Source organism: Acinonyx jubatus, chromosome B2 (genome assembly GCF_027475565.1).
Source record: "Acinonyx jubatus isolate Ajub_Pintada_27869175 chromosome B2, VMU_Ajub_asm_v1.0, whole genome shotgun sequence".
In the NCBI taxonomy this organism is placed as follows: domain Eukaryota; kingdom Metazoa; phylum Chordata; class Mammalia; order Carnivora; family Felidae; genus Acinonyx; species Acinonyx jubatus.
Window position 1 is genome coordinate 149092522 of NC_069385.1, and position 23352 is coordinate 149115873.

At 41.9% G+C, this 23352-nt stretch overlaps 2 protein-coding genes and 1 pseudogene across 2 annotated transcripts; all 3 read left to right on the top strand.

The window, feature by feature from the left end:
* Positions 1-3630: 3630 nt before the first annotated feature.
* On the top strand, positions 3631-5718 carry LOC106978625 (olfactory receptor 2B6-like). Its single transcript, XM_015076319.3, has one exon. It carries the CDS (start codon positions 4309-4311, stop codon positions 5428-5430), a length of 1122 nt encoding a protein of 373 aa, XP_014931805.3. The 5' UTR covers positions 3631-4308; the 3' UTR covers positions 5431-5718.
* Positions 5719-7839: 2121 nt separating this feature from the next.
* LOC106978627 (ADP-ribosylation factor-like protein 2-binding protein) lies at positions 7840-12597 on the top strand (annotated as a pseudogene).
* A 9275-nt stretch (positions 12598-21872) lies between these two features.
* On the top strand, positions 21873-22985 carry LOC106978628 (olfactory receptor 14J1). Its single transcript, XM_015076321.3, has one exon. It carries the CDS (start codon positions 21977-21979, stop codon positions 22940-22942), a length of 966 nt encoding a protein of 321 aa, XP_014931807.3. The 5' UTR covers positions 21873-21976; the 3' UTR covers positions 22943-22985.
* Positions 22986-23352: the final 367 nt, after the last annotated feature.

Consider the following 23352-nt stretch of genomic DNA (forward strand, 5'->3'; position numbering starts at 1 on the left):
TCATTTTAGAAAGATGAATTTTGTGACTGAATGATGTTCTTACTTTTCTCAGAATAGTGAGCATATGTAAGGAGTAATTTTACCTAATTCATAATCGATATTATAAAAATCATCTGAACAACCACTAAGACCAAGTCTTATTGGAATGGATTTAATTTCCTCTGAGGTGACTTTCTGAACTTGCCCAAAGTTTGTACTTGGTCGGAAACTTTATCTTGGTTGCTTCTGAGGTTGTCTCACTTGCTGGTCCCTCTGGCTCTTCTGTCCCGGGCATGTTGGTGGCAGACGTTAATTATGCTGAGTCTCAGAGGCTTACATGGAATCACAGCATGCAGACTCAGGGGAAAGCGCTGCAGGAGGCTGCGGGGCCTGGGGATGGCCATAACTGGGAGCCGGTGCCTTGACCCTTCAGTAGGTGAGGGGAGCGGGGTTGACGCTGCACAGAGCCCAAAGGAAATCCAGACAGCAGACCAGGGTCTGGGAGTCACGTCTGAGCCTGAGGTCAGTCTTCCCCAACAGCCCCTCTCTGTCCCAAGCAAACAACCTGATAGATTTTACAGCCCAGCACCAGGTCAACAACGCAACGGTTTGGGGAGGGAAGGAGAGTCAAAATCAGAGGGAACCTTGCTTTGCTGCTCCATACAGTTGGGGAAGGAAGCATTCAGGAATAGAACTGTAGAGTAAAAAAAAAAAAATTAAAAAATATTGATTTCACGGCCACTGACATTTTTTTTGCGAAAACAATGGAATTAAGAAAAGTGTATTGGGGTGCCTGGGTGGCTCAGTCGCTTGAGCCTCCGACTTCGGCTCAGGTCATGATCTCGCAGTTCATGAGTTCAAGCCCCGTGTCGGGCTCTGTGCTGACAGCTCAGAGCCTGGAGCCTGTTTCCGATTCTGTGTCTCCCTCTCTCTCTCTCTCTGCCCTCCCCCACTCCTGCTCTCTCTCTCTCTCTCTCAAAAATGAATAAACATTAAAAAAAAGAAGAAAGAAAAGTGTACTGATATAGGATTCAAATCACATATTATTCAAATCTTTGCTTCTAAATTTACCAGATTTATGTGCTTGAGCAAGTCCTGTAGCCTCTTGGTGCCTGAGTTTTCTCTGTTCTATCATTTAAAAAAGTATTCTTACTTTAGGGGATTATTATGAGAACAAATGAAACATACATGTGAGGAGGGCTTATTATATGCACAAAATCGATTATATATACATACACAAAACTTATATACATTTATATATTATGGAAAGTTAGATACGAACATTCTGGTATTTGCAGATCCTTGTTATACATTATTCTGTTATAAGGAAAGCTGTGGAGAAATGCAATTGTTTCCTATTAGTGTTGTTTACCTTTGGGACCTTGTATTTTCATTTAAATATCCTAAGATGTGCCTTTTCCCCACTCCTCTAGACTGAAATTGTGATTTACATTACAAAGTTTGTAGATAATAAGGTACTGACTTCGTGTGGGAACCAACTGAGATCTGAAAGGCCCACCATTCAAACAAATCCAAGACTGTTTAGAACAAGGGAATCCAGTACATGGCATCCAGGCATGGCATCAGGCCGTAGGGACGATTCGTAGACATCACATTAAGAAGAAATATCTGAAGTGAATCACAGGAGAAATGAACACCAAAATATGGCAATAAAACACTTAGAATGTTTATATTACGAGTAATGTGGGCATATTTCACTCTGCCCTGGCTTCTTGGTCAGGGAGTAGAGAAGCAGCTGGTGTATCTAGTTCTGTGGTGATGAAATATCAGCGAGACCCACTGAGGCCATGAGTGAAAGGAAATCATAACGTCAAGATGCTGGAGTGATCTAACCCACCACAACCCCAGAGGGAAGCATTTCAGAGCTTCAGGCTTTAACTGAATTCCAATTAATTAAAAGGTGGGAAATACCCATCGTCTAAACTTGCTTCTAGAAGTCACACCCCTACTCTTAGAGAGTATGTATTAAGTCCAGTCGGAAAAGGGGCCAGGTACTAAAACAGGGATATAAGTATATATACACACACATATATAGGTATATGCACATAAAATAAAATGTATTGTGTGTCACAGGAGAATTACAAATACACTGTTCTGGAGGGTCAGTAAAGAGGGTGGGGCATACTTAGGAAACTTTTTTAACCTGAAATGATGCTCACAGGACAGAAAGCAGTGGGTGTTCCCACAAAGTGGGAAGGAGAAGTGGGCTGGATTGTGGGTACGTCCGGATGGCTGGAGCCCTCGAGTCTAAGGCTGTGTTGTGATATAGTGTGTGGAGATTCACTGAAGAATTCTGAGCTGTGCATGGTCAGGTCTGAACTAAGGAAAGACTTTTCCAAACGTGCTGGGTCTCTATGAAGATGAGAACTTGTAAGTGGGGAGAACGCTGGACAGCTAGAGACTATGGAGCATGGAACTATATTCTGTGTCTGCTGTGATATGTTTGAGTAGATACAGATTTCATGGATCGATGTGACAGACAGTGTGAGAGAAGAACTGGTCCCACTTGACAGCCTGGGACACAGGCAATTGCAATTCACAGATAAGGGTTCTGCTCTGGGCACTGAAAGAATTGTGGTTCTGTCCATAAAAAACAGACGCTGTGAGTGCGAGAAGGAGTCAGGTCTGGATTTAGTGATTCTGAGGTCTGGGCTTGAAGCAGACACGTTTCCCTGCCTTCTGTTGCCTTCCGTTATTCCCCTCTGTCTGATTTCATGACCCAGTGACAGCAGCATAGGACCCAGCCACGCAAGCACACGGATCCCACCAGTGGGGGGCAAGAGGAGAAGGAGGAGCAGAGGGGTTCCAGAGTTGTCCTCCTGACCCATCACCCATTGATTGCAAATATCACATACTCTGTGTACAGAAGTTAAGAAAATTCCAGTACGTTAGGGAATCCATGAGTAGGGAAAGAAATAATAACTATTAAAAGCTACTGAATTATCAACATATGAAAAGAATTGAGTTACATGTGCCGTTTACACTGTATCACTCTGTCCTATGAGAAAATTAGGGTCATTCTAAAGCTGAGAAATTGAACCACAAAAAAAGATGATGTGACATCTCCAAAGTCACACTCCTGCAAAATGGAATGGTCAGGTTTGAAGCAAGAAGGAAAATGCCTTTTATAAAATAACTAGAGAGAAATACAACACGAATTTGCCATAAATGGGAGCAAAACTGAAAGGAATTTAGGATTTTAGGGAACGGAAAAAGTACTCATTGGATTTTTTTTTAATTCTGCTATAGTTAACATGCAGTGTAATATAGTTTCAGGTCTACAACAGAGTGACTCAACATTTACATACAACATCCAGTGCTCCTCACAAGTGCCCCCTCCTTAATGCCCATCATCCATCTAGCCCATCCCCCACCCGCCTCCCTCCATCAACCCTCATTTTGTTCTTTGTAAGAGTCTGTTTCCTAGTTTGTCTTTTTTTTCCTTTTGCTCATTTGTTTTGTGTCTTAAATTCCATATATGAGTGAAATCATATGGTATTTGTCTTTCTCTGAGTGACTTATTTTGCTTACATTCTACTCTCTAGCTCCATGCACATCATCCAATTGTTGCATAATAAAGAGCTGTGTGATCTGGATGGGAAGGTGCAGGTGCACCAGGAGGCAGGAATGTGTGACAGTGAGTGAGAGAGGATAATAAAGTTGGGGGGGGGGGTAAATTTAAATGGCTATCCTGAAGGGTTAGAAATTCATATTTAGCCCTGAAACTCAGGGAGCCAAACATCTGAACCTCTTTCTGGATGCCTCCCTCCCTCAGAGGTAAAACTTGCCTCACATTTATCCAGATATTTTTCAAGTAACATTTTTTCAGCAAGTGAGGTTTTGAGGATTGTTTTGTGTGTATATCATCCTGTTTGAACTTTTTGTTTCTTCCCTCTATTTAAAAATTTTCTGAATAGGATGAGAATTAGGCTGGGAAGGGGTGAGCGGCGTCCTAAAAGTGCAAACTCCCATAACGTAAAATCTGTGCAGGGCAGTTCCCAGGAAGATTGTGGCCGGGTCAGTCTAAGGAAGGTCATCACCTGCTGACCCTCAAGCTGACCTCTGTTTCACTTGTATTTGGGAAGCTCCACCTCCTCCCCACTCTGCTTTAATCTGTACTCCATTGTTGTCGTTAAATATTCATAACGTGTACAGGTGATGGAAGTTCTATGAAACTTTTTGGAAGATACAAAATCCCAAAAGGGGTGAGTAGCTAACCAGACAGTACCCACAAGGGAAGCCACACTTCCTATTTTGCTGGTGCTCTCCTTATTCCTCTCTCAAGGATCTTTCAGTGGTACATTGGCAATGTTGACTCAACGTGTCACCATAATCAAGGTGCAGGTGCAGATCACAGCAGAAATGGGAAGCCCAGCTCACCACCTCTTGTCCCTACTTCTCAACAGCTCCCTCTTACCACTGACACCCGTGCCTGGCAGTGGGCACTTAGAGGTTCCAGCTAGCACTTCACCTGTCCGTGACAACATGTGGATCAACAATCAGAGCTCTCGAGATGACTTCATCTTACTGGGATTCTCCGACCGCCCCTGGCTGGAGACACCACTCTTTGTAATCTTTCTGGTGGCATATATCTTTGCCCTATTTGGGAATGTGTCCATTATCCTTGTTTCCCGCCTAGACCCCCAGCTTGACAGTCCCATGTACTTTTTTGTCTCTAATCTGTCTCTACTGGACCTCTGCTACACTACCAGCACCGTGCCACAGATGTTAGTCAACCTTAGGGGACCAGAAAAGACCATTAGCTATGGTGGCTGTGTGGCCCAACTCTACATTTTCTTGGCCTTGGGTTCTACTGAATGCATACTTCTAGCCATCATGGCCTTGGATCGCTATACTGCTGTTTGCAAGCCCCTGCACTACCCAATCATCATGAGTCACAGATGCTGCATCCACATGGCCACTGGGACCTGGATCAGTGGCTTTGCCAACTCCCTTGTGCAGTCCACCCTCACCGTGGTGGTCCCACGGTGTGGACACAGGGTGGTGGACCATTTCTTCTGTGAAGTTCCTGCTCTTTTGAAACTAGCGTGTGCTGATACTCATGTGAATGAGGCTGAGCTCAACGTGCTGGGGGCACTGCTGCTTCTGGTGCCCCTCACCCTCATCCTGGGCACCTATGTGCTCATTGCTCAGGCAGTAATGAGGATCCACTCTGCTGAAAGTCGCTGGAAGGCCTTCAATACCTGTGCTTCACACCTGCTGGTCATGTCCCTCTTCTACTTCACAGCCATCAGTATGTACATCCAGCCTCCCTCTAGCTACTCTCATGATAGGGGGAAGATCATGGCTCTCTTCTATGGGATTGTCACTCCCACACTCAATCCATTTATCTACACACTGAGGAACAAGGATGTGAAAGCTGCCCTGGGAAGGGCACTGACCAAGGAGTTCTGGGTCAAGACAGGATGATCTCTGGAAAGGAGACCCACAAAGCAAGGAGGGATGTGTCAGCCTTTCAGGGAAGATTCTGGGCATGAAGTTATGAGACAATGCTGCATCATGTGTCATGAAGTTCACAGATGGAGGACCAGAAAGGAGCAACAAGTCTGGGTGACCTCAGAGCTGTTTTCCACTTATGAGAACACCTGTCTTACAATACGAATCCCATAAGGTCATGTCACCTTCCTCCCCAACCTTGGCTACTAGTTAACCCTAACTGCTGGCTAACTTAGTTTCAGAGGGGAAATTGGTGCAATAACTAGGCAAAAATATATTTAGAAAATATAGAAAATATATTTGGCCTGCATTATTTCTAAATGAATCCCAAAAAAATTAGAAATAATCACGTATTTAAAAAAACAACAACCATGCCACTGCCATCTTGAGTCGACTTTAATCAACACATATTGACACCATGCAGTCATCCTCTGGCATTTGGTGACCAACTGTGTCACCCATGAGGGCCTTGGACCCAAAAGCAAGTGAACACAAGAGGCACTGAGGTCAAAAGCATCTAAAATAGAAATATGCAAAGGGAAAAATCCATGAAAAAACTTAGAGTCAGTGAATTTAAGTACACATTATTTTGACCTGAAACCCAAGTCAGTCTTTGTTATGATAAACAACAATGAGGTCATGGTCAATGAAACAGAAGTTACTCTGGGCCAAGAGACAAAACAAAGCACAGTGAACAGTGGGAAATATTCTAAGTCAAGAAACTGTACTAGTGACTAGAGAGTTTGACAAAGTAGCTTCTTTCACCATGTGAATGTGTCCTGCTTCAGTGTGGGAGTTAGGGGAATATGATGTTGAATGCAAAGCCTTAGTTCATCTATCAGACTTATTTTTTAAAAAATGTTTTATAACTCCTGGCTATAAATTGTTTCACATATACATTTTAGTCAAAATAGAGTGAATTCTGCAAAAACTCAATGCTATTGCCTGAAGTGAAAATCAAATCTCACATTTCATGAATGGGTATATATACCCCCTCAACGGAGGCATGTGTACCTTTAGGGGACAAAATTCATCATCTTTGACTACAGTTCCTTTGCCACTAAAAAGGGGTGCTAACATTTGCCTTAATTCAAAGGTGTGTGAAATTATGTTCTTCACAGGACATTGACTTTAATATTTAATATTGTAACTCTGTTTCCTATAAACTAAATCTAGATAATTTTTTTAAAGTTTATTATTTTTGAGAGAGAAAGACAGACAGAGCATGAGCAGGGGAGGGACAGAGAGACAGGGAGACACAGAATCCGAAGCAGGCTCCAGGCTCTGAGCTGTCAGCACAGAGCCTGACACAGGGTTCGAACTCATGGACCGCAAGATCATGACCTGAGACAAAGTTAGACGCTTAACTGACTGAGCCACTCAGGTGCCCCAAGCAAATCTAGATAATAAAAATTTAATTCTAAATTCATAGAGCTCTAATGCATTTTCAATTTGAAGATTTATAAAATCATGGACTAAGCACTTATTCTGACTTATCAATACAATTTCTATGTCATTGTCTCCCTTTTAATACACATTATTGAGGTTTCTGTATAAAATTATCCTTTCCAAAGTCTACCCATCCATAAATACATTTAATAATTTTTACTTATTTCATTTCAGTTCTTTGTAGTTATTTTACACTAATGGATCAGAGTCCCTTAATAATATACACTCAAAGGTGTTAATCAACATGAATAATTTTCTGAGAATCCTTCAGTGTATTTTACAAGGTTCTTTAATTTGGGGAAATAAATACACTGACTGACTGAATTCTAGAATCTGGATTAAACTGGTATATGGCTGGGAACATTAAGGGTGTATCAGGTTCAATATCTTGTCATAGATTCTGAAAATTTGGAATTGCAAATGTTAATGATAACACAAAACATGCATAAAAATCTCTCCCCGGAGATAAAATACTCTAGTAAATGGAGATTACCACATGCCATGGAGTGCTTCCTAGGACCCTCCTCCCTCTCCCCCTCCCACATATCAGCATCAATCCTGCCATCGGGTATTTCCTTGGACCCTCCTCCTTCCCCTCCCCACATATCACCATCAATCCTGCCATGGGTATTTCCTAGGACCCTCCCCCTCCCCACATATCAGCATCAATCCTGGACATTTCTAGCTCAGCATATTAAACTTCATTAAAAAAAAATTGACAACCCTAAGGGCTGTGTCCTGCAGTGGCTTCTGTTTGAACACTTTATTGTGTTCACTGCCTGTCAGGAGACCTCCTTCCCAACCCCCCCTGTAATATTCATGTTTTAATGCCTTACATATCTACAGATTTCTTTACAATGCTTTTGCATGATAAACATTTAGTAAATACACTAACGTAATTAGGTCAAGATATGGCTCTTTTTTCCCTCCCCGATGCCCACTGCACTAACCCCCTTCCTGAAGGGACGGTGTGAGGCTCTGCTCCTGTTAATGATGTACCATGAACACATCACTGTCCGTGGCCCAGCTGTAAGTCAGATGAAGGTGGAACAGGGAGGAAAAAGATTTTGCAAAATAAAGGCTCCTGGTTATACAAGGGAAAGACAGTCTGTTACCTCAATGTTTCTCCTTGGTTTCTTTAAACCACTAAAAAACTTTTTGGTTGCAGTGTTTCTCGAATTCATGATTCATTTTAACATGGAACCTCAAATCAGTACTATCTAAAATATAAAATGTATCCTAGTATGTATTAAGAAAAAATGTTTATGGGTTTAATTTATTAATTCTAGTAAAGCGGTATATCTCTCAAAGGGTATTTGAAGTCACTAGGCAAAAATGCTACATCTTCTTGGGTTTGTTAGTTTTGTTTAAAGGTCTAGATAGACTTAAAAATAACTGAACATTAAAACAACTATTTTGTATTGAAGTGATCAGGGATATATTATTGTGTGGAAGTTGCATACATTTTTAAACAAAAACATGGGTTTTCAAAAATATTTAGTGCTGATGTGAGAGGCTGTCCCCAAACCCTAGGGATATATTTTGATTTATCTTCAGTATTATAGATATAGTAGAGCAAAACCCTGAGATTTAAGCAAAAAAAGAACTCAATAGCTACTTGCCATTTGCAACTAAGTGGATGGAAATAGAGAGTATTATGCTAAGGGAAATTAGTCAGAGAAAGACAAATATCATATGACTTCACTCATATGAGGACTTTAAGATACAAAACAGATGAACATAAGGGAAGGGAAGCAAAAATAATATAAAAACAAGGAGGGGGGCAAAACATAAAGGACTCTTAAATATAGAGAACAAACAGAGGGTTACTGGAGGGATGGGGGGAGATGGGCTAAATGGATAAGGGGGCTTAGGAAATCTACTCCTGAAATCACTGTTGCACCATATGCTAACTTGGATGTATTTAAAAAAAAATAAATTTAAAAAAAGAACTGAATATTTAATTTTACAAATGTAATTAATACTTCTTCATGAATTCTGCCTGGTATTTTACAAGTTTGTATATTTAAATACATCACTAAGTGAATTATCGTATGTGTATTGCCAAGCAGGCAAATCAATTTGGTGCAGGGTTAAAAACAAGATTAAAAAAGAAATTTTTTTAACATTCATGAAAGTATTACTGAAACATTAGTGAATTGGTTAAATATTATATTGTAAATTTTTGCAAATATCAGTAAGTCATTAAATAGAAAAATGCTTTGTGATATAGAAAGAACAGCAGGCGAGCACATTCAATAGGTAAAAATATTTACGACAAAACAAAGTCATATTATTGTTTTTACGGAAGGAGAACTAGACACTTCCCAACAGAGTCAGGAACAAATCAAGGTTTCCCTCTGATCACAATTTTTATTACTGTTTTGGATTAACCACCTGCTATAGACTGAATGTTTGTGTCCTTCCAAAATTCATACGTGGAACTTACTCTCCATGTGTTAGTATTTGTATGTGAGCTTTCGGGAGCTGATTGGGTGGAGAGGGGGAGACTGTGGATGGGCTCAGAGCCCCCTGGTCCCTCGTCCCATGAGCAAAGAGCACAGTGAACACGGCTGTCTGTGAACCAGGAGGCCCACACCACACAAGGGTCTCCTGGCTGCTTGACGTTGGAACTGCCAGACTCCAGAACTGTGATAAATAGATTTCTGTTCTGGATAAGCCACAGCCTATCGTATTTTGTTATAGCAGCCAAACAGAATAAGAATAAAAGAACACCCATTGCCTTAAAAGAATTAGATTATTAAAAATGCGTAAACATTATAAAACAAGGAAGGCAGTGGCATTTTAATTAACTGTTCCAATAGTGAGGTTTCACTTATGTTGCAAATGTTTATTCCTTTACTCAGTGAATAGTTATTGATGTCACATGTATGTAAGCCACTGAACTAGAAGAGGCAATCTGAAGTGAGTAAGACATTGGCCCGTTCTCAAAGAGTACAAATCTAGAAGAAAACAGAGATGTGAATAAATAAGGACACAAAGCTGAGAGTCTAGAAAGACTCTAAAAGAGAAAGGCTGTAAAGGGTGAGAGACGACGTTGTGAAACAGAGACAATCATCTCTGGATCCTGCAGAGGGCCAGTGTCCAGCTGAGTGTCCAGCAGCACGGTCGGGACGAGCCCGCAGGAAACTGTCCAGGCTGAGGGAGTGGAGGACACGGTCCCCGAGCTTACATAAGGGCTAGGGACGCTGTGACTTCCCAGCAGCCAGACTTAAACGTAAGGATCATGGACACTGGGGTCGGCGCCCCAAAACCCCAGACGGGGCAGTAATCACCCTCAGCCATTCGCAACGGCCCTGGTCTCACCTAACAAATCCTCAAAAGAGCCAGTAGTATCAGATCGTTTCCAAGTAACTTCCAGAAAAAAGATGAAGACCTTTTATAGGGATATAAATATATCTACCTTCTATTTACATCGGGACCACGTGACTCAGGGAACTAAAATGTGAGTGTAAGTGATGAGTGTCTTCAAAAATCCTGTCTTCTGGAGGCGGGTCGCGCCGCCGGGCTGCGGGTAACTGATACCAGTCCCTCGCGGCGGCTGCAGCGCGCAGAACCTGGGCGCCGAGAGAGGCCTGGCCCCGCGTGGGGTCGAGCCGGCGCGGCTGCCGCCGGGGAGCCTGAAGCGCGGGGCCACACACGCAGGGCCCAACTCGTTAGGCCGTGAGCGGCCGCGGCCTTGGCGGCGAGGCCTCCCAGGTGCCGGCTGGGGCCCTAAGGAGCGGAGCGCAGGCTGGGCCCAGGCCGCGGGCGGGATAAGAGGCGGAGGGGCTGGGGCGCCTCCGGTGGCTCAGTGGGTTAAGCGTCCGACTTCCGGCTCAGGTCATGATCTCCCGGTTTGTGAGTTTGAGCCCTGCGTGGGGCTGTGTGCTGACAGCTCGGAGCCTGGAGCCTGCTTCGGATTCTGTGCCTCCGTCTCTCTCTGCCCCTCCCCCACCTGTGCTCTGTCTCTCTCTATCAAAAATAAAATAAAATGTAAAAAATAGATATATTTAAAAAAATATTAAAAAAAAAAAAAAGAGGCCTACGGTCCTGCTCGCGCGTGGAGGAGAAGGAGGCAGCCGCGGCGGCGGCTGTTTTCCTAGAGAAAGAGAGCTTCGCTCTGTCCTCTTCTGCCTCTGATGCAGAATTTGATGCTGTGGTTGGATATTTAGAGGGCATTATCATGGATGACGAGTTCCAGTTATTACAGAGGCATTTCATGGACAAGTACTACCAGGAGTTTGAAGACACAGAAGAGAATAAACTCACCTACACACCTATTTTTAACGAATATATTTCTTTGGTAGAAAAGTATATGGAAGAACAGCTGCTGGAGCGGATTCCTGGATTTAACATGGCACCTTTCACCACAACTTTGCAGCACCATAACGATGAAGTGGCTGGTGACATTTGACATGCTGCTCACGTTCACAGATTTTCTGGCTTTTAAGGAAATGTTTCTGGACTAGAGCGCAGAAAAAGAAGGCCGGGGACTGGATTTAAGCAGTGGTTTGGTGGTGACTTCATTATGCAAATCATCCCCTGTGCCAGCTTCCCAGGATGATCTGCGGCACTAGGTCCTACCACCAGGCAGCGATATCTTTCTGGCCGTCGCCAGCCCCATAGACTGGAAGAGGCTTTGGCTATGCGACAGAACACATCTTGGAAAGACTGGCTCTGTTCCACAACTCTTCGCTGACGTTAAGTATCGGTGGGTCAGAAGACAGTCTTCTGACCCTCCTGGGCCCCTGAAGCACCTTGTGTTCAGTAATCCTAGCACTCCTCCCCAAGTAGGCCCCTCTCTCTGGCCTGAGTCAGGCTCCTCTGGAGCAAGCCTGAGGCCAGCATTCCCCCAGGGACCCCTTCCCCAGCATAAATGTTGGTAGGTCAGCAGCATTTGGAGGAAGCCACCAGCTCCAGCCCTCTTTGGCTCCGCATGTCCATCAGGCTTTTGTGTGCTCACAGCTTCCTGTATGCATCAGTGTCGGTCCTGCAGCCTCAGAGGGGTTTTTACCTGTGTGGGAACATTTCTCTAGGGTGTTCCTTGAGCTGGCTGCCCTCTGCAGTAGCTCCCGTCCCAGCTAGTCCTGGCCGTAGGAATCACTGAGAGATGCCCCTGACCTGAAGCTACATGTGAAAATCACTTCCTTGTCTTGCACTCGGCAGTCCCTGCATCACTCTGTCTTCTGCTGGTCCTGATGTAGTCTGTTTCCAGAATTCTTTTAAGCATTTTTAGAAAACTATTTTTATAGATGAATACGCAGGCTAACCTAGTGGCTATAATCTCGGAGCTTCCATGATTACCTACTTAAAGATCAAAGTATTATATACTGTGTACTTTTTAGCTATTATCGCTATCAAAGCAAAGATGCTTTCTACGTTGGTGTACCTAGTTTACTGGCCCCAATGAGCGTGTGTTTATGCTGGAAGTAGGCTAAAAGGTCTCCCTTTCTTACAACATGTTAAGTGTGCGTACAGGTTTGCTAAAACGCTTTCTGTTTGTTAGGTTTTCTGTTGGAGCAGGGACTCTGCAGTTCCTTCCTCCTGTCAAAATCTCCCTACCAAGGCAGTGTTCCGCTGGGCTGGCTCAGCATGAGGAGGAGAGAGCAAACAGCTTTAATAGTCATATGTATGCTTTGATTTAGCACAATGTTTCATAGAAATTACCAGAAAACATGATGTCACATCTCTAGAAAGAAAAGACATAGGATTTCAATTCTCAATGTGTACCTTCCATATTTTTTTAAGTAAAAATACGACTATACTTACAAAAAAAAATCCTGTCTTCTGGAAAACAGTGTGGAGGTTTCTCAAAAAATTAAAAATAGACCTACCCTATGACCCAGCAATACCACTGCTAGGAATTTACCCAAGGGATACAGGAGTGCTGATGCATAGGGGCACTTGTACCCCAATGTTTATAGCAGCACTTTCAACCATAGCCAAATTATGGAAAGAACCTGAATGTCCATCAAATGACGAATGGATAAAGAAGATATGGTTTATATATGCAATGGAATACTACTTGGCAATAAGAAAGAATGAAATCTTGCCATTTGCAGCAACATGGATAGAACTAGAAGGTATTATGCTAAGTGAAATAAGTCATACAGAGAAAGAAAGTACCATATGTTTTCACTCTTATGTGGATCTTCAGAAACTTAACAGAAGACCACAGGGGAGGGGAGGGGGAGGAGGTTACAGAGAAGGAGGGAGGCAAACCATAAGAGACTGAGAACAAACTGAGGGTTGATGGGGGATGGGGGAGAGGGGAGGGTGGGTGATGGGCATTGAGGAGGGCACCTGTTGGGAAGAGCACTGTGTGTTGAGAAACCAATTTCTCAAAAATTATATTAAAAAAATAAAATAAAACTCCTGTCTTTCCCCCTCCTTCTGGCACTTCTCCTGGGCCTCAGCAACCTTGCAGGTCACATTTTGAGAGGTCTGGATCACCTGGTTATTGGAAAGAATAAGACACTGATTTCCAAAGTCATATTTTATATGAATAAAAAATGTAGTATTTGGGTCTAAATTACTGAGTTGGGATTGTTACTGCAGCTAGCCCTAACCTCCCTTGAACAATACAGGTACAGCACACATAAAATCCCAAAAGTAAGGTAAGCATTATTGTGAAAAAGCGTTTAAACTTGATACCTGGAAAATAAATACCACAATTAGGTAAAATACCAGTATTCCCATTATACCCCACGTACACCTATAAGAAGTGCAAACCAATTTTGCTTGTGTGACACTTTACACTGATAGCCATGTTTATAAACGTAAGCCAGCAGATGATTTTCTGAGTTCGGTTTAGCAAGTAAAAAACCCTTAAAGTTTTTGTGTAAATCACGGCGTGGTTGGTGGGAGGGGTACGTGAAGGAGAAAATGCTCAAACCAGCAAGCAAGCCAAAGTAGCATTCCTTATGTTAGCTGAATCACACAATAAGTCCAGATGCCCTCCATCCCCACCCAGTTAGGATCTATTTCTCTTGTGCTGAGAACTTGTAAGATCTACTCTTCACATAGGTGGGAAGAGGGCAGTGGAGCAGGAAGGCCCTGGGCTGGCCTCACCCACGAACACAACTACGTAACTCAATCATTCTGAACACCCCAAAACGAACCTGAAGGCTGTCAGGACAAGCTCCACAACCTAAGGTACAGAAGAGGCCACAAAGAAGGTAGGAATGCCCAGATGCAGTTTGGGAGAGAAATGGACCTTGGCCGCTGGGATGGGGAGGGAGCCGAGGTCGAGGTCAAGGAGAAGGGCAAGGGAGGGGGTGGGGAATGATGAATTTCCCTAGCAACCATCCAGCAGGGCTGGAGGGGCTGGATCTCCTGACTTCTGGCAACAGCAGGAATTCAAGCCTGGAATGTTAAAAGATGAGGCTGGGATCAGCCCGAGGGCACTGCCTTGCTCTTGGAGACACAGAGGGACAAACAGCCTAAGGACAGCGAGGAGGAAGCAATCTGAGAAGCTCCTGGGGTGAAGAGTGGGGAGGTTATTTGCTCATCTCTGTGCACATCCCAGAGAGGCAGCATTCTCAGAAAGACCCCACTAGGAACAGGATGTGGCCAGAGCCATTTCCTCCTGTGGCCACGAGCAGCCAACACTCCCCACCTAACTGGCTTCTGACAGGTGTGAGGTGATATTTCACTGTAATTTTGACTGATGAATGGATAAAGATGTGGAATATATATATATATACAATATATTACTTATTCATCCAAAGGGATGAAATGTTGCCATTTACAATTGACATGGATGCAGGTAGAGAGTATTATGCTAAGCGAAACAAGTCAGGGAAAGATGAATACCGCATGATTTCACTCATACGTGGAGTTTAAGAAACAAAACAGATGATCATAGAAAAACAGAAAGAGACAAACCAGGAAACAGACTCTTAACTGTAGAGAACAAACCAACCAATGGTTAACAGAGGGGAGACTGTGGGGGATGGGTGAATGGGGATCAAGGAGGGTGAAAAAGGCGGGCCTACCCTGGCCGACTCCATCTTGTTCTGTGTCCTTCACCTTGACCACGCCTCCTCCCCTTGAGTAACCTGCCCCCCCCCTCACCTGCCTAACTGGACTGGGACCCTTCCCCAGCCAATCGGCCGAGGCCACAGCCATTGCCTCACCAACTGCCCCTAGGCCCCAATAAAACCTTTGTCCTTTTCAAACTCGCTCTCTCTCCCAGGTATCTCACCGCTGCATCGGTGCAGGTAGGGGATTGAGCTCGAGCTAGCTCGAATAAAGGCTCTTTTGCTTTTACATCGGACTCGGCTCCCTGGCGGTCTTTGGGGATCACGAATTCTGGGCATAACTGAGGGCACTTGTGATGAGCACTGTGTATTGTGTGTAAATACTGAATCAATAAATTGCACACCTGAAATTAATATTACACTGTACTTTAACTAACTGGAGTTAAATTTTTTTTTAATGTTTATTTATTTTTGAGAGAGAGATGGAGCATGAGCCAGGGAGGGGCAGAAAGAGGAAGACACAGAATCTGAAGCAGGCTCCAGGCTCTGAGCTGCCAGCACAGAGCCCAACGTGGGGCTTGAACCCACAAACTGCAAGATCCTGCCCTGAGACAAAGTCGGACGCTTAACCAACTGAGCCACCCAGGTGCACCTTAACTAAGTGGAGTTTAAATAAAAACTTTTTAAAAATGGCCAGAATGAAATCTTGCCATTTGCAACTACATGGATGGAACTGGAAGGTATTCTACTAAGTGAAATTAGTCAGAGAAAGACAAAAATCATATGACTTCACTCATATGAGGACTTTAAGAGACAAAACAGATGAACATAAGAAAAGGGAAACAAAAATGATATGAAAACAGGGAGGGGGACAAAACAAAAGAGACTCATAAATATGGAGAACAAACTTAGGGTTACTGGAGGGTTTGTGGGAGGGGGGATGGGCTAAATGGGTAAGGGGCATTAAGGAATCTACTGAAATCATTGCTTCACTATATACTAATTTGGATGTAAATTTTAAAAAATAAAAAAATAAAGTTAAATAAAAAAATAGAAGACATGAATAGACATTTTTCCAAAGAAATCCAGATGTCTAACAGACACATGAAAAGATGCTCAACATCACTCCTCATCAGGGAAATACAAATCAAAACCATGATGAGATACCACCTCACACCAGTCAGAATGGCTAACATTGACAATTCAGGCAACAACAGGTGTTGGTAAGGATGTGGAGAAAGGGGAACCTTCTTGCACTGTTGGCGGGAATGCAAACTGGTGCAGTCACTCTAGAAAATAGAGTATGGAGGTACCTCAAAACTTTTAAATTCAAAATTTAAATTTTTAAATTTAAGTGATTTGATATATGCATATATTGTGAAACGATCAGACAATAACTCTAGATACCGTCCACCCACACACACAGTTAGGATCTATTTTTCCAACTACACTATGACCCAGCAATTGCACTACTAGGTATTTACCCAAAGAATACAAAAACACTAATTCAAAGTGATACATGCACACTGATGTTTATAGCAGCATTATCAACAATAGCCAAATTATGAAAACAGTCCAGTGTTGATCAACTGATGAATGGATAAAGAATATGTGGTATGTATACACCCCCCCACACACACACAATGGACTATTACTCAGCCATGGTAAAGAATGAAATCTTGCCATTTGCAGCAATGTGGATGAAACTAGAGTGTATTATGCTAAGTGAAATAAGTCAGTCAGAGAAAGATAAATACCCTATGATTCCACTTATATGTGGAATTTTAGAAACAAAACAAATGAGCAAAGGGGAAAAACAGAGACAAACCAAGAAAAGACTTACCTATACAGAACACACTGATAGTCACCAGAGGGAGGTGGGAAGGGGGAGAGAGAAATGTCATGGGGATGAAGGAGGGTATAGAGCACTGGGTGTTGTTTGCAAGCGTTGAATCACCATGTTGTACACCTGAAACTAATATTACACTGTATGTTAACTGGAATTAAAATTAAAACTTACAAAAATCTACTCTAGTAGCAACTTACAAATATATATTATTGTTAAGTATAGTCACCATGCTGTACAAGGCATTCCCAGAACTTGTCTTAAACCCGAAGTTTGTATCTTTTGATGACCTTCACCCATTTTGCCCAGGCCCCTCTCTCCACCTGTGTTAACCACCAATCTGTTCTCTGTGAATATGAGTTCCTTTTTGTTTAGATCACACAGTATTTGTCTATCTCTATATGACTTATTTACCTGACAACCATTTTTAGTATTGAAAATATAGGTCCCTTCTGAGCTGTCCAGTAATTTGAATAAATGACAGCTAATCACTTTTGCTGCAAACACACTCCTTTTTCTACAATCTTCTTAAAGTTTTCAATTCTGGAATGATTCAGTTTTGGTTTGATGAGGACAGTAGATATTTTAGATTTTTTTTTTTTGAGTTTTTATTTTGGAGGTCATTGGATGCTTTTAACATGTATTTATGGGATTTACCCATTCTTTAAACAAGAAAACACACCCACCCATCTCTCCAATTTCTATGTGATTTTGTATATGAGATATATTTTATTATTTTGTCCTATTTGAACTATACCATGATTTTCTTGGAATTAGCCCACTATTTAATATGTTGACATGCTTGGATTCTCTAATATTGATTTTAACTTCTTTTGATAATCATCTACCACTCTTATCCAAAGCTTTAATGAAAATATTGACCAGATCACAATAAAAACCTGTATTAAAATAGCAGATAGTCTTCTGAAAACTTAATTTCAGAGATCTCTTTTTGATCACTTTGATTACTTTTTGATCACTTTATTGTTCATGAAAACGTTATAAAAACAGGTGTGAGATGCTCCCAGAGACACTTCCTGAGGTACTGAAGCAGGACTATAATTAATGATCTGGACTCAAAACCAAGCCTGCTGGTTTATAACTTTTAAAATTCAATTTCTTAATATTAAAAATAGGGGAACTTAGAGCTATTTTTAAGTGGTGGTCAAATGGAATATAACTGACATTGAAATTTTGATATTTAGGAGTAGTTGGAAGATTTAAAAATTTTTAATTTCTTTTACCGTTAAGAAAGTAGATCCAACTTTGGCTCAGGTCATGATCTCACAGTTTTTGAGTTCGAGCCCCATGTCGGGCTCTGTGCTGACAGCTCAGAGCCTGGAGCCTGCTTCGGATCCTGTGTCTCCTCCTTCTGCACCTCTCCTGCTTGCACTCTGTCTCTCTCTCAAAAATAAATAAATATTATAAAACAAACAAAAAAAAATGAAAGATTTCATTAATGTTCATATTGCAATAAAAAATGCCTTTCCTACAATGATAGGAATTTGAAAACTGAATACATCGGTCTTTAGTTGAAAATTACTCATTTATGTGATTATTATAATGGGACCCAGATGATCAGGTTCAGAGTTATTTTAGAAAAGATAGTGTTTAGATGAGGTTTAAACTCAGTGAGCTCTGAATATTGCTTTAATGCTAAGATACTTGATTCTATTATTATGTATAAGTATATACAAACAAATAATTGCTAAATATTTCCTTTTTCTTTTTTTTTTTCTTTTTTACTGTTTATTTATTTTTGAGAGAGAGAGAAGAAAAAGAGACAGCATGAGCTGGGGAGGGACAGAGAGAGAGGGAGACACAGAATCCAAAGCAGACTCCAGGTTCTGAGTAGTCAGCACAGAGGTGGATGTGGGGCTTGAACCCATGAACTGTGAGATCATAACCTGAGCCGAAGTTGGATGCTCAACCGACTGAGCCACCCAGGCACCCCAGTATACCCTTTTTCTAAATGAGGCCCTTATGAGCAGGCATGATTTTATTGATGACCACTAAATTGAAATTGTTAATAGAAAGTTGAATTGAAATAGAAATTGAATTGTTAGTGAAAAAATACCATTTTCTAGAGAAATCTAAGTCTGACCTTATACTGTAGAAAATAAGTTATACACATTATGCATTTTTCCCTCCCTGGAAGGCACAGGCTACAAGATACAGTTAACCTAAGATGGTAATTAATTACTTTCCACTGAGGCAATCCCTTGGGGGGCCACTCCATTAAGCCCCACGCTCTGAACTGTGTTTACCTGAAACACCACCCTCGCCGAGCAGACCTGCTCCCTGGTACCTGGGCCGCACTCGATTCTTTTCAGTGTCAATGGGCTTTGGGAGAAGTTAAAATGTCCCTGGGTCTATGCCCTCCGTTCAGCCTCTTATGAAAGCATCTCAGTCCTTTCCTGGCCTGAACATTTCAGAGACCAGGCTACCAACTTGGCTTTTAAAACAAAGATGCTCAGTTTTAGGATTAATTGAGATTTGCTCCTACTGACTAAGACCAACTCTGGTGAGTGCAACTTCTCCATATTTTACGAAATGTATAGCCATCCTCCTGAGGAGAATGGTCACGATGTCTGTGTTTCCTCTCACATCTCATTCATGTTCTGAACCTCGTTCATGTTCAGACACCTATGAAACCTCCAAAATAGATCTAGCAAATCCACAAATGATCTTCAAAATGGCCAATTCAATGTGCTTTTGTTGTTATTTTAAATTTCCTTTCTTAAACATATGATCCTATCATATAGTTTCTTCTAAAACATTTCTCTTCCATTGGCTCTGTGAGGCCACTCACTGCTGGTTTTCTCCTTCCTCTGTGACTGTCTTCCTCAGCCCCTGGCTCCTCTCATGCATATCTCTTGAAATTTGACGGTATCTGAACGTCATCCTCAGCCCTATTTTCTGTCTTTTTTTTCCCTAAAAATATTCTTGTAAGTGCCTTTCAAAGGAGCTAGGTTCACTTTTTTTCTACATTGATGGTGTTTTCAGTTCTAGATCCTCATATTCGACCTCAAGCTCAGCACACAATCACCTCAGACTGGGTCTTTCTCATCAGGGTCACCTCCTCTCCCAACCACCTCCCTGTCTGTATCTGTTTTGGAGAATAGCACAACATCTTTTCTCTGTACGTCCATCACATCAGGTTTTATCTGCCCATTTTCTCTTGTACTTGTCACTTCTTCTTGTCACACATACAGATCAGTTCAAACCTTCACCATCCCTGGCAATATTTCATTTTTCAATCTTACATCCTGCTAATCCAACATCCGTGCTGTTGCCAGAATGCTTCCTAAAAATTAGTTTCAGCGAGTTCTCAAAATAAATTACAGCAAAACAAAAAGGTACTACCTCAGTGATTTTCAACCTGTTTCCATTGGGTAGGGATTAATCAATGTAATAAACCACAGTATCTGATGGACTAATTCAAGCAACTTGATAAATTGTATAGAATTGAAATCAATCAAGTATATACCCAGTTAAATAAATATTTACTTAGTGCTTCTATGTTAGGTACCATTATCAAAGGTGGAGAAATGGACAGAGATGGTGAAGAAATTGCCTTCTTGACCAAGAAACTCACTGAAGGTGAATTGACCTTTCAACAAATCCACAGATTTTTAAAAAGAAGTAGAAATCAGTGGAGTAAACTCTGATACACAGAATGGTTTTATGATTCTACAGTATCACCTTTAACATAAAACGTGACACCAGCCAATCCCCCTAACAATTATGTTATATGTGGTATTAAGGTTTTGTTTGTTTGATTGATGATTTTTAGAAATGGGCACTCACTAGCTAATATATTTCATGTCCTGGAGAAAAAGAAAAGTAAATGTTTACTCTTATTGGAGAAGTCACAATAGAGATAATACTGGAAAGGCATATACTCTATTATCTAGCATTCTGCCTACAATGCACTAAGAACTAAATACTTCTTCAAAATTTTTTTAAGTCATCTATTCATTCAGAGAGAGACAGTGAGAGATTGAGAGCAGGGGAGGAATAGAGAGAGAGGAAGAGAGAGAGAATCCCAAGCAGGTTCCTCACTGACAGAGTGTAGTCCTATGCGGGGCTCAAACTCACAAACTGTGAGATCATGACCTGAGCCGAGATCAAGAACCAGGCGCTTAAACGACTGAGCCACCCACTGCCCCAGAACTCAATATTTTTTAGAAAACCTCATTATTTGTTCAAATGAACCTGATTGGACATATCCAAATCCAAATCATCCTAAGGTTTTAAAAATTAAAAGGACAAGGCACAATCAGACAGTTGTGATATCTATCAAGTTCCAAACCTCAGAATTCAATGCTTAGTTTCAGTGGCATCTGCATGTGACAATTTTGAGGTTTATTTCACTGTTTGAGCTTGGTCTGGGAAGTTCATTCCAAGCAAGTTTCATATTTTAAAAATGTTGAGAGCCTTTCAGAGGCAAGGAATATGACTGTTTTTAGAGTGAACAGCTCCCCTACGTTTGCCTCTGGTCTGTTCTTAGATCCACTTACAAGGTGGTACCAACAATTTAATTTTAGATGGTTAACAAAAGAAATGTTACTACCTTACTGTAATACTAAGGTATCATAATAAGATGCAATAATACTAGTACAATCTTCAATGACTATGTTGAGTGGAAAGATTTCATCATCTCTGTCAGTTTCACACCTTTAACAAGCCAAACTCTGCTCCAGAAAATTCTGATGACTTTTTTCAAGCTATGTGACGCCATTGGTCACCCTTAGAGCTTCTGTTTCTGAATAATAAGTAAAGGTTTTTCTTTTTTTTTTTAATATATGAAATTTATTGTCAAATTGGTTTCCATACAACACCCAGTGCTCATCCCAAAAGATGCTCTCTTCAATGCCCATCACCTACCCTACCCTCCCTCCCACCCCCAACAACCCTCAGTTTGTTCTCAGTTTTTAAGAGTCTCTTATGCTTTGGCTCTCTCCCACTCTAACCTCTTTTTTTTTCTTCTCCTCCTCCATGGGTTTCTGTTAAGTTTCTCAGGATCCACATAAGAGTGAAAACATATGGTATTTGTAGTAAAGATTTTTCTAAATGAAGTGTTACCTAATCACTACGGGGATATGTTTGTCTTGATTTCGGTACGTCTATGTTGGGTGCACTGTTAACCTGACATGCAGATATACTAAATATGATACATGCTTTCTACTGTTGTTTGGCTTCCTAGACAGTCATATTTGCTACGTTCAGTGTGACCATGGCCAATTTGACCTCCATGAGTGGATTCCTCCTTATGGGGTTTTCTGAAAACCGAAAGCTTCAGATTTTATATGCATTGCTGTTTTTGGTGACATACCTGATGGCCTTGACAGGAAACCTCCTCATCATCACCGTGACCACCTTGGACCATCGCCTTCAGTCCCCCATGTATTACTTTTTGAAGCACCTCTCTGTCCTGGACCTCTGTTTCATCTCTGTCACAGTGCCTCAGTCCATTGAAAATTCACTTACGAACAGCGGTTACATTTCACTTGGTCAGTGCATCCTTCAGGTTTTCTTCTTCATAGCTCTGGCCTCATCAGAAGTGGCCATCCTCACCGTGATGTCTTACGACCGGTATGTCGCCATCTGTCGGCCCCTGCAGTATGAGACCATTATGGACCCCTGCACTTGTAGGCACGCCGTGGCAGCTGTGTGGCTTGCTGGGGGCTTCTCTGGGCTCATGCATACTGCTGTGAACTTCTCCATACCTCTCTGTGGGGAGAGGGTCATTTACCAGTTCTTCTGTGACATCCCTCAGATGCTGAAACTAGCTTGTTCTCATGAATTCGTCAATGAGATTGCAGTGGCTGCCTTCACAACTTCAGCAGCATTCATCTGCCTGGTGTCCATTGTGCTCTCCTATGTCCACATCTTCTCTGCCGTGCTGAGGATCCCATCAGCAGAGGGCCGGACCAAGGTCTTCGTCACCTGCCTACCACACCTGTTTGTAGTCACCTTCTTCCTCTCCACAGCAGGTTTTGAGTTTCTGCGGCCCCCTTCTGACTCCCAATCAGCTATGGACCTCATGTTTTCCATATTCTACACGGTGATACCACCCACACTCAATCCGGTTATCTACAGTTTACGCAATGAAGCCATGAAGGCCGCTCTGAGGAAGGTGCTGTCAAAAGGAGAAGTTTCCCCGAGAAAGATGTATTTAAAAGCCATTTTTAAATTCTAAAGAACCATACAAATAAAAGTTATTGTCATTAGGTTTCAGATTGTAAGAGTAAGTCTGATTTCCACCCTTCCAATGTTTCTAGTCTTCATATTCTGCTCAAAATCTGAGTAAGATATTATGCTTCTCAGGATAGTGGCCTTCCTTCCTCCAATTCAAGTGTTATTTTAAGGCATCTTTTAGGATTTTTTTTTCTGAAATAAAACAGAAAGGGCAATGAGTTTAGGGCCTGGCTGGCATCATCTGAAGGTGATTTCTAACAGATAGGCTCCAGACTGCTGGCACACAGGCTGACTGTGTTTATGGGGACACGTTCCTGGTATAGTTCTTGGTATACATGTGTGCTTGCTGGTGTGCCTCCAAGTTTCTTACCTCTGTCAAATTTCTACATTAATTCCCCTTCCTATTAAGCT

Coding starts and splice junctions, on each gene's coding strand:
- LOC106978628 (XM_015076321.3), top strand. CDS start 21,977: ATGGCCAATTTGACCTCCATGAGTGGATTCCTCCTTATGGGGTTTTCT.
- LOC106978625 (XM_015076319.3), top strand. CDS start 4,309: ATGTTGACTCAACGTGTCACCATAATCAAGGTGCAGGTGCAGATCACA.